This window comes from Clupea harengus, unplaced genomic scaffold (genome assembly GCF_900700415.2).
Source record: "Clupea harengus unplaced genomic scaffold, Ch_v2.0.2, whole genome shotgun sequence".
Lineage (NCBI taxonomy): Eukaryota > Metazoa > Chordata > Actinopteri > Clupeiformes > Clupeidae > Clupea > Clupea harengus.
The window spans coordinates 44,106-58,555 of record NW_024879870.1 but is presented as its reverse complement, the minus strand read 5'-3'; the positions used below and the strand labels follow the sequence as shown (position 1 = coordinate 58,555).

The 14,450-nt window shown below is 41.4% G+C and overlaps 2 protein-coding genes across 2 annotated transcripts; both read right to left on the bottom strand.

Annotated features, from left to right (window-relative positions):
- Positions 1-76: 76 nt before the first annotated feature.
- LOC122130579 (ras-related C3 botulinum toxin substrate 1-like) lies at positions 77-2,802 on the bottom strand. Its single transcript, XM_042705305.1, has 5 exons — positions 2,425-2,802; positions 1,406-1,477; positions 1,050-1,167; positions 664-726; positions 77-486 (listed from the first exon to the last, which is right to left on the bottom strand). Exons 1-5 carry the CDS (start codon positions 2,457-2,459, stop codon positions 205-207), a joined length of 570 nt encoding a protein of 189 aa, XP_042561239.1. The 5' UTR covers positions 2,460-2,802; the 3' UTR covers positions 77-204.
- Positions 2,803-3,375: 573 nt separating this feature from the next.
- Positions 3,376-14,421, bottom strand: LOC122130578 (ral guanine nucleotide dissociation stimulator-like 1). Its single transcript, XM_042705304.1, has 17 exons — positions 13,894-14,421; positions 11,227-11,516; positions 10,784-10,828; positions 10,487-10,659; positions 10,152-10,297; positions 9,764-10,009; positions 9,528-9,631; positions 9,168-9,252; positions 8,127-8,198; positions 7,627-7,713; positions 7,245-7,277; positions 6,870-6,991; positions 6,543-6,638; positions 6,250-6,367; positions 4,819-5,112; positions 4,192-4,306; positions 3,376-3,988 (listed from the first exon to the last, which is right to left on the bottom strand). The coding sequence occupies exons 1-17, from the start codon at positions 13,915-13,917 to the stop codon at positions 3,840-3,842; spliced, it is 2,199 nt and encodes a 732-aa protein (XP_042561238.1). The 5' UTR covers positions 13,918-14,421; the 3' UTR covers positions 3,376-3,839.
- Between the last annotated feature and the right edge of the window lie 29 nt (positions 14,422-14,450).

Sequence of the window (14,450 nt, the reverse complement as noted above, 5' to 3'; positions counted from 1 at the left end):
CCGTTGTGTTGTGATTGCATGGACACTATTCACTGGCCGTCAGGATTGACAAGGGGTGAACACGGTCTCTTCTCAACAGAGCAAAGAGGTGTGACAGGTTGTGTCATTTACTGGGCAACATACAGAAATATGACCAGAAACAAATATAGCATGAACACAACAGCACTTCAACTCTTGATCTTACCCGGCATTCACCAGTAAGCATCAACTACACCTTGGTTTCTCGCAAAGATCCTGAATTAAACTAGTGAAACGACTACCATTTGACCATACATAAGAATCCCTGTCCAGAACGACCCATGATGGAAACTTGTAAAAACACTTACCTATCTCTTTCGCCATGGCCAGGCCCTGCGGGTATGTGATAGGTGTGAGCTTCTTTTCTTTCAACTTCTCGATTGTGTCCTTGTCATCTCTCAGATCAAGCTTGGTTCCCACAAGGATGATGGGAGTGTTGGGACAGTGATGTCTGACCTCTGGGTACCACTGTCAATAAATGGAAGGAGAGTCATCTACATGTAAATGCAATGTACTCAGTGTCAATGACAAGAAAAAAAACACTCATGAGTTTTAAATTTCAAGAAGAGATGTTAATGTCAAAATGTCATGCCCCAGAACAGGATGCTTTCCTTTTCCAAACATGGCATTTTGATATGCCATTACCTTAGCTCGAACGTTTTCAAAGGATGCAGGACTCACAAGGGAGAAACAGATCAGGAACACATCCTAAAGATGAGATGAGCAATATTAGTGTAGTACTCTCACACACATGGGTCCAGCAGGCTTTACTCAAATGAAGGCAACATTGGTTTTGTTTGAATGTGTAAAAAACATCAGCAACTAGAGTCTGGTTTTTTTTTGTATGCTAATCTCATGGCTATGAAATTGCTATTAATATTACAAGTTTACTTATATATTAAATCACTTAATTATGATGTCATAGGTTTTTGTTAGTATATTATACATAATGAGAATACAATTACGCCAGTATTCACAACAAATCTTTAAAGTTTTCCTTTTAGTGTAAGTCAGTGGGAAAAGGAACATACTGTCTGTGGATAGGAAAGAGGGCGTAGCCTGTCATAATCTTCCTGTCCTGCAGTATCCCACAATCCAAGGTTGACCGGCTTACCATCCACCATCACATTTGCAGAGTAGTTATCGAACCTGGAGGAAAATAAATAAATACTGCATTGAGTTTCCTGAACAACAGCAATATTTTGACACCGTTTATAAAATTGTATCTCTACATTTCCTGTGATACTTAAAACTGTCGATGCTGACATATCAGCCTACAGAAGACCTGCACACTTATTGTTGTGCAACAGGCTGGAACTGACACCACTGGCTGTTGTCCTTAATTAAACATTACATTTTACTCATCACTGCATGATTGATTACTTACACTGTGGGAATATACTCCCCAGGGAAGGCATTGGTAGTATAGCTGATCAGGAGACATGTTTTTCCCACAGCCCTGTTGAGGTAAAATCAGAATTCATATGATATGATTAACTAGGGGGGGTTCAGGAGATAAAGATGCACAGGGACCGAATGTGACTAAAATATGAACAGTTTATTCTTGTGCCAAATGCTGTTTACTCCTCCGCTTGCAAAAACACTCATTAGGTACTTTCGGCAGAATGCAGGGAGGCGCTAAAACTAGGGAACAAATTAGAACGACGCTAAAACGAGAATGAGTATTATTCATATTTCACTTAGCGAGTCACAAATGATGGCACATTGTAAACAGCACATACCAATAAAATACTACTGGAAGCAACAACATTCATTTTTTTCACATTTAATGCACACAAACTAACCCAGGTAAGTAAACTTCTTAAAACGCGTAACAACGGACAAATGGCTTGACATAACGATACTGGGTTTAACGTCACGCCGTTTAACAGAGCCGAAAGCATAGCAAAGGTTGTCTCGCTCTGTTAACAACTGTTCTTAACGTTGACTTATGCTAACCGACCAAGCAATTTTAGGACGATAACTAACGTTACCCCGTTAGTAAAGAGTGAAGCACAGATTGAGTCAACAATCTAGCATGCTAGCAAGCTAACAAACGTTAACGTTCACAAGATTTATGGAGATGTCAAATATGTACACTACACACCATAAAGGAAAACGTTATATCAAGGCTGATGTATGTTCGCTTCAATTCATTCACGTTTTATAAACTAGCCACGTTATCTAGCTATGTTACAACCACAGCCACTTTAGGCTCATGCTAACCTCAGTGTGCTGGCTACGTAGCTAAATAAGTTGGTGCAATAGCCCACAATTTGACGAAATGCTATTTAAAGTTCGCAAAGTTAAGTGGCGAACAGAAAATGTTCTAATGTGACGTTGATACAATTATTTTTAAAACATCCATGCAAATGACTGTCAATCAGTTGTTGTTATTGTACTTACCCGTCTCCAACAACTACACACTTTATGGCCTGCATTGGTCCGCAATATCTTAAACGTTTGACTTGACTGTGCTGTTACCAACTATCAAGCTAAACCGCTAACTTGTTAGCCAACTAGCTGGACGTAGCTCAGCTAGCAAAAGCCTTCGAAAACAGACAGCTAACAGTTAGCTTAAACTTCCACTTTTGCTGAGGTTACTGTTCACTAATGTTTAAGGTAAAGATTGTTGAGATTTAAGATCCCAGTAAAAGACCTGCCGAACACAAAACGGGAACAATTTCTCTTCAAACGAACGCTGACATTCCCACGCTTAACCATACAATTCTGGAAGTCAATCGTCCACCAACAGCCACCACCCTGAAAAATTCCCGGTTGTGGATCATGCATCCTGTGGATCGAACTTTAGCAAAAGCCTGGTTGTTCGTAAGGGCGTGTTCGTATGACGATTGGGCGGGTTCAGAGTCAGATGAGAGGAATGCAGACGATGCAAGGAAGCAATGATATGTGTGACTTCACAAGGAATTTGGGTTACAACACGTCTGTTTCCTGACATTAAATACTGTCTTTCGGAATCAGGGTTCACTTGTCCACTGGTACTAGAGCCTGAGGGCTTCAGCACACTGTGAACAAAGGGTGACAGCTAGTCTTTCCAGGAAACTGTGCCTTCTTAGCTGTAATATGGTAACTCAACCCTCCCTACATTTTAGGAAATAAAATATATATTTCAGGCTGGGGGTAACCTTCGGCGCTCACCCAATCTCTGGGCCCAACGTGTCCACAGGGATCCATCCATTTAAATGGGATATTTTTTTCAGATCAAGACAAATGAACTACCCAACTATGTGCTTATCTGACCCAGGCCAAAATTACTTGCCAAATTCATTAGGCCATGAACTGAAATTCATTGTTTCCAGTAGTTTCTGTTGACAAAAAAGGTCACCAGACATAGACTGTATTATAATATCAAATTACACCACTTTTATTAGGACTTGAAACAGCCACATTGCACTAAACTGTGTGTGTGTATTGAGGGGTTGGAGGGTGTTCACAGGCTAGTACAGTTCATAAAAGATCATTTGCTTCATGAATAAAGTGGCTGGCCGGTCTTTACAGTAACATGTGATACTCATGCTGCCAGGAAAAGACAAAAAAAAAAAAAAAAAAAAAACTCCTTGGCCTCTACTTGACATGTGTTCAGTCACAGTGTTAATGCAATGATCCATCTCAAAGTGCTTTCGAAGTAAAGTCTTAACAAAAATATCAAGTAACTTACTCATTATAAAGTCCATTTAAATTATTTTTTTTACATAAAATGTACAATATAAAAAAATATAGCTAACAGTTTGCCAAACAATGCAAAAGCTTGACTGCATCCATTTGGACATTGCATGAAATCCAGCCTCTGGATGGCGCTGTTACTTCTGTCCTCTAGTTAGTGAACCAAGACCAGATGCACTGAGTGGGGGCCTGTGGTATCCTTTTGGGCAGTGGCGTAGAACAAAGTCATAGTTGGCAGATGTGCACATGGCATAGAAGACATTGGCTTTGTCTGGGATGAGAAGCTCTGTGAACAGTGAAAAGATTATTGAGAAATTAGCTGGACACTGTTGTTCTTTGACAAACTTTCAGTTTGAATTGTAATATAATGCAGGCCAAGTCCTAAAATGTGTTTGAATATGCAATCTTTTAGAGCTACACAGAAAAGTACTGGTCCAGTCAACAAAAGTGAATTTTATTTAAAAATAGCCTAGTCAATAGAAAGTTTACCTCTGCCTTCTGAAAGAACCTGACACAGGGTGAAGTCGTGGCTCCTCATGGTCTCAAGGTTGTGTTTTTCTAAGGCTCTTTGAATCACCTGCCTTGTCTTGTCCTGACTGGTGAGCTGGGAAGAAAAAATAAATAAAAATGTAATTCTTCATTTAGAGCATCATAACAATGTAAGTGAATAAGGGAGCACTTACTACCTCAAATTCGATACAGTTATGAGACTTTTCATCCTTAATTGTATATTTACCAAGATAAATTACTATATTACCAGTGGCGGACAATGGGTTTTATGGTTAGGCCTTTAATTACAATGCATGTTTTGTGGGAGTAAAAAAAAACAATCAGGGGGGGCATCACCCCTGGAGACATTTTCTTTATGTTATAGCCCAGCGTTTAAACACCCACTTTTCAAGCATTTTGAGACGAAAAGGACCAACGATACACACAGTTTAAGTAACATTACTGTTGCTAGCTAGGTTCATTTAAAGTAACCCTTTACATAACCTCTAATGTTACCCTATTTTACTAAAGTAAGTAACAGCCAAAGCAATGGCAGTACAAGATGAGAAATCCTTTTTATAAACTCATTATTGACATAGCAATTTTTTATGGCATAGAAAGTCTTACCAGAATACTTTTGTACATGTTGCCATTGCTGCTCTCGCCGCCTGCAATGCTGACGCGGATTATGCAGGAGTCGGCCACCTGCCGGTTGTACACGGGCAGCGATGTCATAGACACAGATCGTTTGTGTGTGGAGGACAAAGTACTCTTGGGTGGAGCTGGAGAGAATGGGATGGGAGGGAGACCCGAGAGGTCTGGCTGCGAGCTGGAGGTAGAGGAACCAGAGGCACTGCTGGTGTCCAAGGATGCAGTGGATGGGAAGGAGTCAGACATGTTTTGGCAGGACCTGGAGAGTGACTACAGAGGTAGAGAGGGAAAGAGTAGTTTTGTTATAAGTGTATTTTGTGGAAATCACAAGTGATAGCCTTTGATAAGAACTGCTCCTTGGGGATCATTCTGGTTCTAGCTATTTGAATGGAGAAGTGGAGGGAGTATACTCCTGGTACTAAATATCAGCAATATCTGATGATGATTTGTCTGTCAACCAATTTTAAGAGCCTTTTAGATGCTAAGGATGTGCCTCAATGCTGTTGTTTTAAATGATTCTCTGATTTAATTATTTTTACTTTTATGTCATTTTTTTTATACTTAATTTCTGAGTTGTTTAATGTGTTTTGTTTATTTATTTTGTCTGTTTTGTTTTGTTATGGTTTGTTTATTTATTGTTGTATGTATTATGTAGCCTCAATCAGGGCATTGCTGCAAAAGAGCCCTGTGCTCAGTCAATTCTCCCTGAATAAACAATGATGATGATGATGTGATGATAATGTCTCTCAGAGAGTACTCGCATAAGTAATTTTCAGCCTGCACAGCACTTCAGTAAACACTGGATGTATTGCACTCAGATAAGAATTTCAGTCCTGTTGATGTTGAAAACTCAGTTTACCTGTGTGGTATGCGAAATGCAAACATCCCTTAAGTCAAACCTCAAGGACATGATTAGTTGACATCTACTGCACTAGTGTAGCCATGAGTGGATGTGCCCGGATGTGACTGTGCCATCTAAATCTAAAGCTGGCACTTGAGGAAATCACTGGAGCATTAAATGAAGAAATAATGTTTTAATGAGATCTTAAAATGTGTCAGAAACTGTTATGGTGGATCTAGTGATCACTTTTTGCTTCTTTTCTTGCACATCTTATATCCCACAGGCCCCACACTACTGATCTACTGGTGCAGCACAGCAAGGACAGAGGTCCCAACAGATTGGTAAACTAGTTGGGGCTTGGGCGGAGCACTATGATAAGTCATTCTAAGTTACCCAACACGTCTCTTGGCTGTGTACATGTATTGCCCTGTGGGGATGAAAGTCTGGGAATGACCTGGATGTTTGCTTTGCAATAAATGCTAATTGAGGAAATGGTGCTGGTTCACTAGTTTGAAACATACGCTAGGGTGGGGGGGTGCGATGGGTGTACGCTAAATCAGCTGTACCTCTAGTTGAAGTGGAGAGGAGTTTGAGAGGTCTTCCATTTCGGAGCCACTGGAACCAGAGGAGGAGACACTGATCTGATCTGCGTACATCTTTTTGGATCCATCACTCATCAGAAGGCTGAAAAACCCCCCACCCCAGAAAAAGTTATTTTAGTTAACCCTCAAATAAATGCTTCTTTGCTTCCAGAACCCTTAGAACTTGAATGTGAGAGGCTTACAGCTGCCCTTAATTGAACTTTTCCAGGGGTGAAGCAATTTTTTGTTATTTTGAGGAAAAAGGCCCAAACACTTACGAAGACAGTTTCTTGGTGAGGGTTCGGTGACTCCAGGAACTGGAGGTTGGGGGACAAGTATCCACAGGAGGCTCCAACTGACGGGAAAGCTCATAGCTGATCAGACAGAAACATGAATACATGTAAATTAACAATAATATAAGGGTTGATACAAATCAGCAAGGGATCGTTTTTTGCCCCATTAATGGGCTATACGCTGAGGTAAAGTTAGTCTTTTTTTTATGTATACAATGCGTTCACATTTACTTTACTGCAGCTTGTAATCATAGTTACCTAACTTGATGACAACTGATAATTGACCTAACTTTTTCTTTGACGGACACCCACCTTTCCTGGTCTGCGAGTAGCCTCTGGTCCTGGAGCCAGGCAGCAATTTGGGGGTGATGAGGCAAACTGTACTGAGAGCAGGAAGCCTGCATTTGGCGGATCTGAGAGAGAATCTCGTATTCCTGTAGAGATGGAGTGTGACAAGCACAGTGAGTGATATGGACAGCTACCTATAAAAGGGCTACAAAAAGGTATAAAAAGTTTAATCTCAAAACCAATCACGACAAGCTACCCGACTCATATCATCAGTTACATGAGATATACAAACTATATATTTACAAATATTTATTTATTGGTATTTATTTGTTTCATTCTTAAATATCATGATCTAAATGGAGTATCTCATGCACTGGTGGAAAGAAAGCAGGAGCTCACCCGTCTCCTCTTCTCAAAGTTTATTAGGCCCCCCTGATGACAGAAAAAAATAGAGAAAGACAATACAAGTTAGAAGATGAAACATCCTTGAGGTAGCTATGGACCATGTTTTATGAATGCCTTTCATGTTTTCATGTGTGTTCATCACAATTTAATAATGAAGTACAAAGGAAGTCTATATAATATTAGTGCTGTGAGATGTATCTATACACTTGAATAACTGCCATTATAAAACAGCCTTCTTCACACTCAAATTACATTCATATAATTTGCTGCTGCTTGCATTTAAAAATTGTGATACTTGTAGATTAACCCAGACTGTACAGTTTGAGCACTATACACTATGATGCCATTCTTGTCAGCTATAACACAGGGGCCTCACCTCCAAAGTGTCTGTCAAGGCAGTGTCCAGCATCGTGAGAACAGTTAGATACGTGCCAAGGTATGGAACAACTCCATTAGTGACACTCTATAAAAAGACAAGGAATCACTGTGTCAATTTCAAGGCAAAAAAAAAGCTTGTAATCAACATGATTTCAATAAACGTTAGATTGACCTTCATAGACTATGGATAATGTATAGGGAGATCTTGGACACAGTCATGTCTCCTCAGGTAACAATCACAACAGATATCTGCCTTTTCTCAGCTGAGATGGAAGATTCTACATGTGATTTCCCAGAAGATAAAACGATCTGAAACTAAAATCTACAGAATGAACAAACTACAGCCCTCATGTTCCCTTTATGTACTCCCCAAGTCAGCATTTTCAATGCCAGTTTAGGTTTCCTTTTTCCTCTATTGAAATTACTTTCTAAAGAAACAGGAAGTAATACAAAAAGTTGAGCATGTGATAAAACACTATTAAACAAGGAATTTCTTACCATTTGTCTTGAGATGGTGCATCTTTTCAACATATTGGGAGAAATGTTCTCCATAGCTTGTTGACTTCCATCCTAAACCAAAACAAGCACAACAGAGATCATACAACACTTACATACAAAGGTTGTTTTCTCTCTCCTGTTATGTAGCTGCTCTGTTTTCTGTGGCTTTCCCAACTGACTTTATGTTTTCTGTTGTTAAATACTTTTTCAAAAAAGTAGTCTGATCTTCAGTCTCACATGAAGTTGTCCTTAGTAACAAAAATGCAAAGGCATTCAGGGACTCCTTACCTCTTGATATTTAAAAGCAGTGAGAACAATGGTACTTTCATCTAAGGGAACAGAGCTAGAGCTTTGAGCTAAAATAGCGCTTGTATTCAAAGTACTGTTTACACAGGCAAAACAAGTCCTTGGGACAAGGAGCACCTGAAACTCATTCTCTCATCATGTGGGTTATAGTTGCTGTGGATTCCTGGTTAACAGAAACACCTCCATGTGGGACAAAAACAGATATCCATTTTAACCTACCCAACCCCCACCACCAAGCCCCCAGAATACAACTACAAACCTAAAAACACACTTGCCTATTTATTTATATAGATTTCAGATATTCCAGAAGGACAGAATTAGATTCCGTGGTGCCAAATTAGAATTACAGAAATGCAACTGGGTAGTTATCCAGGCACAGGAATGTGCTACTTTGCAATGCAGTTACCAACTTTTCTGATCAGTTTAAGTTGTGTGCTTAAGATTCAGGCAAGGCAAAAGCCCAGGTTAATGAACACACAACTGTGAAGCATTTCACAAAACATTAACATGAGAAGAATGGAGACATAGGGTAAACACACCCTATAAGTTACATGCATTATGTAATGGTAATATGCTATACTAGGTGTCATGTTTACAGGACTAAAGATTAAGAGACTTTTTTTTGTGGACAAGACGCATGCTCATTCTAGTTCAGCTTTTTCTGCCTTTGGCTCTCCGTCTTTCTTTCTGTCAGTCTGTCAGTCTGTGTGCATGTCCAGTGGTCCTCTCCCTCACCTCTGTGAAGATCTCCCTGCTGGTCAACACACAGTTCTCATCTGGTAGCGTCTCACACAGGCTCTCAAACATGGCCACGCTCTCCCTGTAGAGACAGAGGAGAGAAAAACATTGCTGTCAACATGAAGGGACACTGAGTCATAGTCTCATTATCTCACAAAGGTATGGCCACATGGCCTTATGGAAATACGAAAGCACGAAAGTGGGATTGTAAACAGATACAGACATACACAAGGGAGGAGGAAGGAGTGCATTTCTCATTTAGGACTTAACATGGATACTTGACACTGTACAATGGCACAAGTTATGGAATAATTGAAAGGACAATTAAGTGTCCATAAACATTAATGTGATGCTCACCTACTAACAGCAGACCAGGTCTTTCTTAGTCTGTAGATGGGATTTGACTGTAGGGCTGACAGAATTGCTTTTAAAGAGGAGAAATTCTTCAGCTGCTTACACTCCTATAACAAGACATGCAGACCCCAGATGAACTTCTGTCACATTTATAGTCATGACACGAATAAGCTTGACATTGTATGTAGACAGCAACTGCCATCCAGAAATGAGATATGCTGGGGTGCGAGTGTCCTCACCTGTGCCACCTTTATCCATTTCTCTATAACCTTTGCCCTCTGGACATGGGGTTGGCTGGGGCATCGCGTGGAGGCCGGGCTCGGGCTGGAGCTGGCTGCTTGGCAGAGGATGGAGGAGATGACCTGGTTGGTGACCGCATTGAACTGAGCAATGGTGGCACGGATGGTGGGTGAGAGGTTCTCTTTGTCACGCTGAGACCAGACACAGCCCAAACACTGGAATGGATGCACCTTCACAAACAGCTCCTAACAGGCAAATGAGACAGATTAGAGGGATGCTACTTTGGCAACTGCCCCACCCAGAGCCTTAGCTCCTAGAGTCCTCACTGCGGGTCAGAGGAGAAAAAAAAAAAAAAGTCTCTGTGGTGACATGGTATTAAACACTCACAGAGTCTAGCCTGGCGAGTTGCTCAGCAATGCCCAACACAGAGAACTCCATAAAGTTTTGATGAGCCAATGGTCTGTCTGGCTCTAGTTCATCTTTATCCACATCTGGCTCCTCAACTAGACCAGCTTTCCCGTTGTTTATGTTTACTGTGAGCAAAACAAATAAACATAAGAAGGACTAACACAACATTTGTGGAAAACAACGGAGGCACATTTCAAATATATACATTTCAAGCAGATTTGCGATCAAGTTATTGAATCTTGACTGTAGAATTGCTTGGACCATATATGAGTTATTCTGGTAGAATGAAATGTAGAAGGCGAGTTTCACAGTACCTCGACTCTGGAAACTCTTAAGCAGCGCTTCAGAACGCTGAGCTAAAGAGCACAGGGAGGCATGCTGCCTCAGGTGGAGAGAGAGGAAGCGGAGAGACGGGTGCTGGGGAGGGTCCCAAAGGTCATCACTGTGCTCTTCCAACCATGTCTGCACCAAGGCCTCCAGAGGACCGCTGGAAACATATTCAGCATGTGACAACTAGTAGCCACCACCATTGCATAATGGAATGTCTTCCAAATACATGTGCTCTAGAGTCAGCAGGTCACAAATTAGAGGATTGACTGAGTGGGTCTTACCTCTTCTGACACCTCATGAGGTCAGCTTCAGAGCTGAGGTTGTCTCTGTTGGGCAGAACAAAAATAGTCTATAATGTGAGGGTAGATGCCAAAACACCATTGTGGGTGGATTCTCCTGTGTTGTGCAAGGCTTTGCACAACCTGTAATAGCTGCCCTAGTAGAATGCTTATTATCTCTCACAACAAGGATGCTGATTGTGTGCCTTGTAAGTTAGGACATGTCAAAAACAGGTAGATCCTATGTGTCAAAAACACCAGCTCGTCTAAAAAGTGCAGATTTTAAGAAGTAATGACAAAACGCTTTGAAGGCAAAACGCTTTCATCTCTGCCACTACAGATAGGTGAGATCATAGACTGTTGACTCAGATTTAAGAGACCTTTGTGCTAGACTATAGCGACCATCAAACATGGTCAGAAGCTGACCTATTCTTTAGCCAGCTTACCTACTGAAGAGCAGCTCAATGAGTGTGCTGGTGCTGGTGAAGGTGCGGTAGGTGGACAGAAAGATACGGCTGTAGTCCTGCTCCTGTGAGCACGGGTCTAGAAGCTGGGACACCAGCCGGTCCAGAGTGGCCGCCTTCAGCCTGCGCACCTTACACGTCCGGTACTGGACAAAACTATTGGAGGACATTGCCGTGCTGGTGTCTGCTGCAGGCTGAACCGGCTCCCTGCGCAGGGTGATCCCATAGATGGCACCATCCTCAAACTCCTCACCCCACTCCTGAACAGGGTCCTGCAGAAGAAAGTGGGGAGAACAAACACAATGTCACTGTTAATGCAAGCTGCAGAGAAGCCATACTAAAGCGCTAACGGGGGAAAAAAAGGGGCTGATGAAGTTCAACACGAGGGTAACCCCAGATTATTTCGATCTTTTCAGATCTTTGACCTGGCTACCATCACTCCCTGATGTTTTTGAAATAACACTGAGACTGAGGAGGGGTTAAAAGTAGCACCGAGTTGCTCACAACAAATATGCTGGAAGGTTTATCTTCAACACCCAAGGGTGTAAGGTGTCTTTACCTCATCACAGGTCAGGCAATCCCATACAGACATGACAAGGCAACACAGGCCCTGGAGGCTCGCTGCTCAATATAGCATGCATGGTAAGCAGAAGATTTCAAGCATCAGCAAAACCACTGTCTAGTTAGTGCAAACCTGTAATAATCATTCATGAGGTGATATAACTCAGACAGCCATTTAAAGCACCACATTGAGTGGACATGCCCAGTGTTTATCTGTCATCAAGCTTGGACACGCTTATGAGTTGATGGGCTAGCAAAAGAGGAGGGTTGGTCCTCTAGAAATAAAAAACAAAGGTGTGTGTGTAAAATTAAGATGTGAAGGACATGGATTGGGCAGACTTACACTAACATCCTCTATGTTGTCAGACAATCTGACTTATTTTTTTATGATTTTTATTATTAATGAGATTTGTTTGGTTTTTCTTATTACTGCTTTCACTGCAGCTTTCCCCCCTCATTTTATATGTACTCCTATTGCTAACAGGCTCATTCCAACTACTCGACCTTGTTAGGAAAATGAGGCCTTATTAAAGAGGAAGAGACACTTGATGATCTTCCTCACGCACACTTGTGGAGCACCAACACAAAAGGACAGATGATCCTACTTATAAAAAGAAAAGCATAATGAAGAACAGCTGCCTTGGGAAATTGAGACTAATCAACCTTTAACAAAGCCTGTGAGTGGGTGCTATGACGTAACCCAATTCATAGCATCAGCATAAATCTGCACTTCAATACTAGGGCCCTCTTCATCTCCCTTCTCTATTCACCCTATTAAAATACAGTTTCACAATGGTCTCTCACGTCATCTTAGTATCGTCCTTCTTTTCCTTCTCTGAAACGGCAGAGCCAAGTTTCTCTTTTCTCCTTCTGTTTGCGGTCCTTGACTTCCTTCCAGCTCTCTTTAAAAACTGAACTGTCGGGTTTCTAACAGATGAATTGATACAAGCATTGGAAGACCAGATCACGTCACAAGCTTTTGGTTTGACGTGTTAGAAACTATCTAAGCACACGGAAATCATGGCCTTGAGTTACAAGCAGCAGACAAAGGCTCCTATCAGTTTTCAAATCAATGCGATTTCACATGACAAGAGTGCCAACCAAGGTAGGAGACTGTACATCATGACCTCCATGCACAATAGAGAGACACTGATCTAATGATTAAGACACCAGCAGCGAAACACATGACATTGGCTCAAGATGAAAATAAAGAGTCAAGTTAATAATTGAAATAAGAGCCTAGTTAATAAGAGCCCAGAGCAGAAGTTGTACTAAAATGTCTGGCTGGAACTGTCTGATAAGACTTTCTACAAGAACAGACTGGCTGATTGCCCTCTTCCCTCTCAGAGGCAGAAGAAGGCACATGACCATAATGAAGCTATTAAAGTTCGGTCTGAACTGACCCCTGTTTTCTGGTGCGTCATTACGCTATTATGTCACATTTGATGGCACCATGGCTGTCCCCGATACCAAAAGCTATTCTCTCTAGTCCATGTGTACCTCTACCCCGCTCACATGCGGTCACTGAAAAAGTTTGGCGTCCAAAAATGATTGTAATTTTATCATTTGCATCTATACAGAGTGAGCCATTGACATACAAAGGACAACCACCTAAACACCTCAAAGATTACAGGTGATAGACATAAGCATCATTATTACAACAAGTTAACTCTAAAAAAAAAAAAACTGTCCTGTCAAGTGTTTTTACAAAACTCCCAACTTCGCAAAGACAGTGCTGTCCAAAAGAAGCTCACACCACACGCAGTCAAACAGACAGAGGGCTGCAGACCTTCCTACACCCTTCCCTCCAACTCGACTCACATTACTGACTTATGACTAACAGGTGTTTAAGTGGAACGATGGTCTCCCTTCTCACTGTGTCTGAACTTGATACACGCCACTATTTCAAGAGCATGAAGTGCACAGAGCTGACACGGTTTGACAACGAAATGCAGAAAAAAAACATGCAAACTTAACGACAGTTTTACTTACTCGTTGACAGCATACATTTAATGAAAATCGCCTTAGGTTAGACGCGACTATGGAAATCATCGAGAACATGATACATGCTATAATATGTCAAATTACCATAGTCAGTTGCCATTTTCCCATCTTCCGCTGCTCTTCGATGGATCTTTCAAGGAGTAATCCCGTCCATTTCAGCTTAGTCAGGTATGAAAAAATATAAGTAGGCTAACCCGCTTCAGAGAGTACAAACGCCAACGCTTTAAGGCTGCATGTTTATATCTCATGAACCTGTTAATCACTTGATATAAAATTGCATCTATTTAAAATAACACTTCATTATAAAATAAAAAAAATGTTAACCGTACAAAATTGGTCACATCTTTTAAGCATATATCGCCGATACCGATTTTACTCTTTAAAAAGCGTGTCTTCACAAGTTATTAGACTGCAGGATAATGTTGAACGCGATCCGAGTCCGAGCTGTTCCTTCACCCACGGCAGAGCAGATCCTCCTTCACTGAACTTCACCTGTGAATGCACGCTGTCTGTCAGGTGGGTGGTGTCTACAGGGGAAGAGAAGTCCCTATTTGAGAGCTCACATGAGGGCGTGTGAACTGCTGTCAAACCCGCAGGGACTCCAAACAGAACTTGTATACGGGCTCACTTACTGGCTTACG

Coding starts and splice junctions, on each gene's coding strand:
- LOC122130578 (XM_042705304.1), bottom strand. CDS start 13,917: ATGGGAAAATGGCAACTGACTATG. Junction 6,992..7,244: donor ACTTTGAGAAGAGGAGACGG/GTGAGCTCCTGC, acceptor CCATCTCTACAG/GAATACGAGATTCTCTCTCA. Junction 6,639..6,869: donor CTACTCGCAGACCAGGAAAG/GTGGGTGTCCGT, acceptor CTGTCTGATCAG/CTATGAGCTTTCCCGTCAGT.
- LOC122130579 (XM_042705305.1), bottom strand. CDS start 2,459: ATGCAGGCCATAAAGTGTGTAGTTGTTGGAGACGG. Junction 1,478..2,424: donor TGTGTAGTTGTTGGAGACGG/GTAAGTACAATA, acceptor TTACCTCAACAG/GGCTGTGGGAAAAACATGTC. Junction 727..1,049: donor CTCTTTCCTATCCACAGACA/GTATGTTCCTTT, acceptor TCTCATCTTTAG/GATGTGTTCCTGATCTGTTT.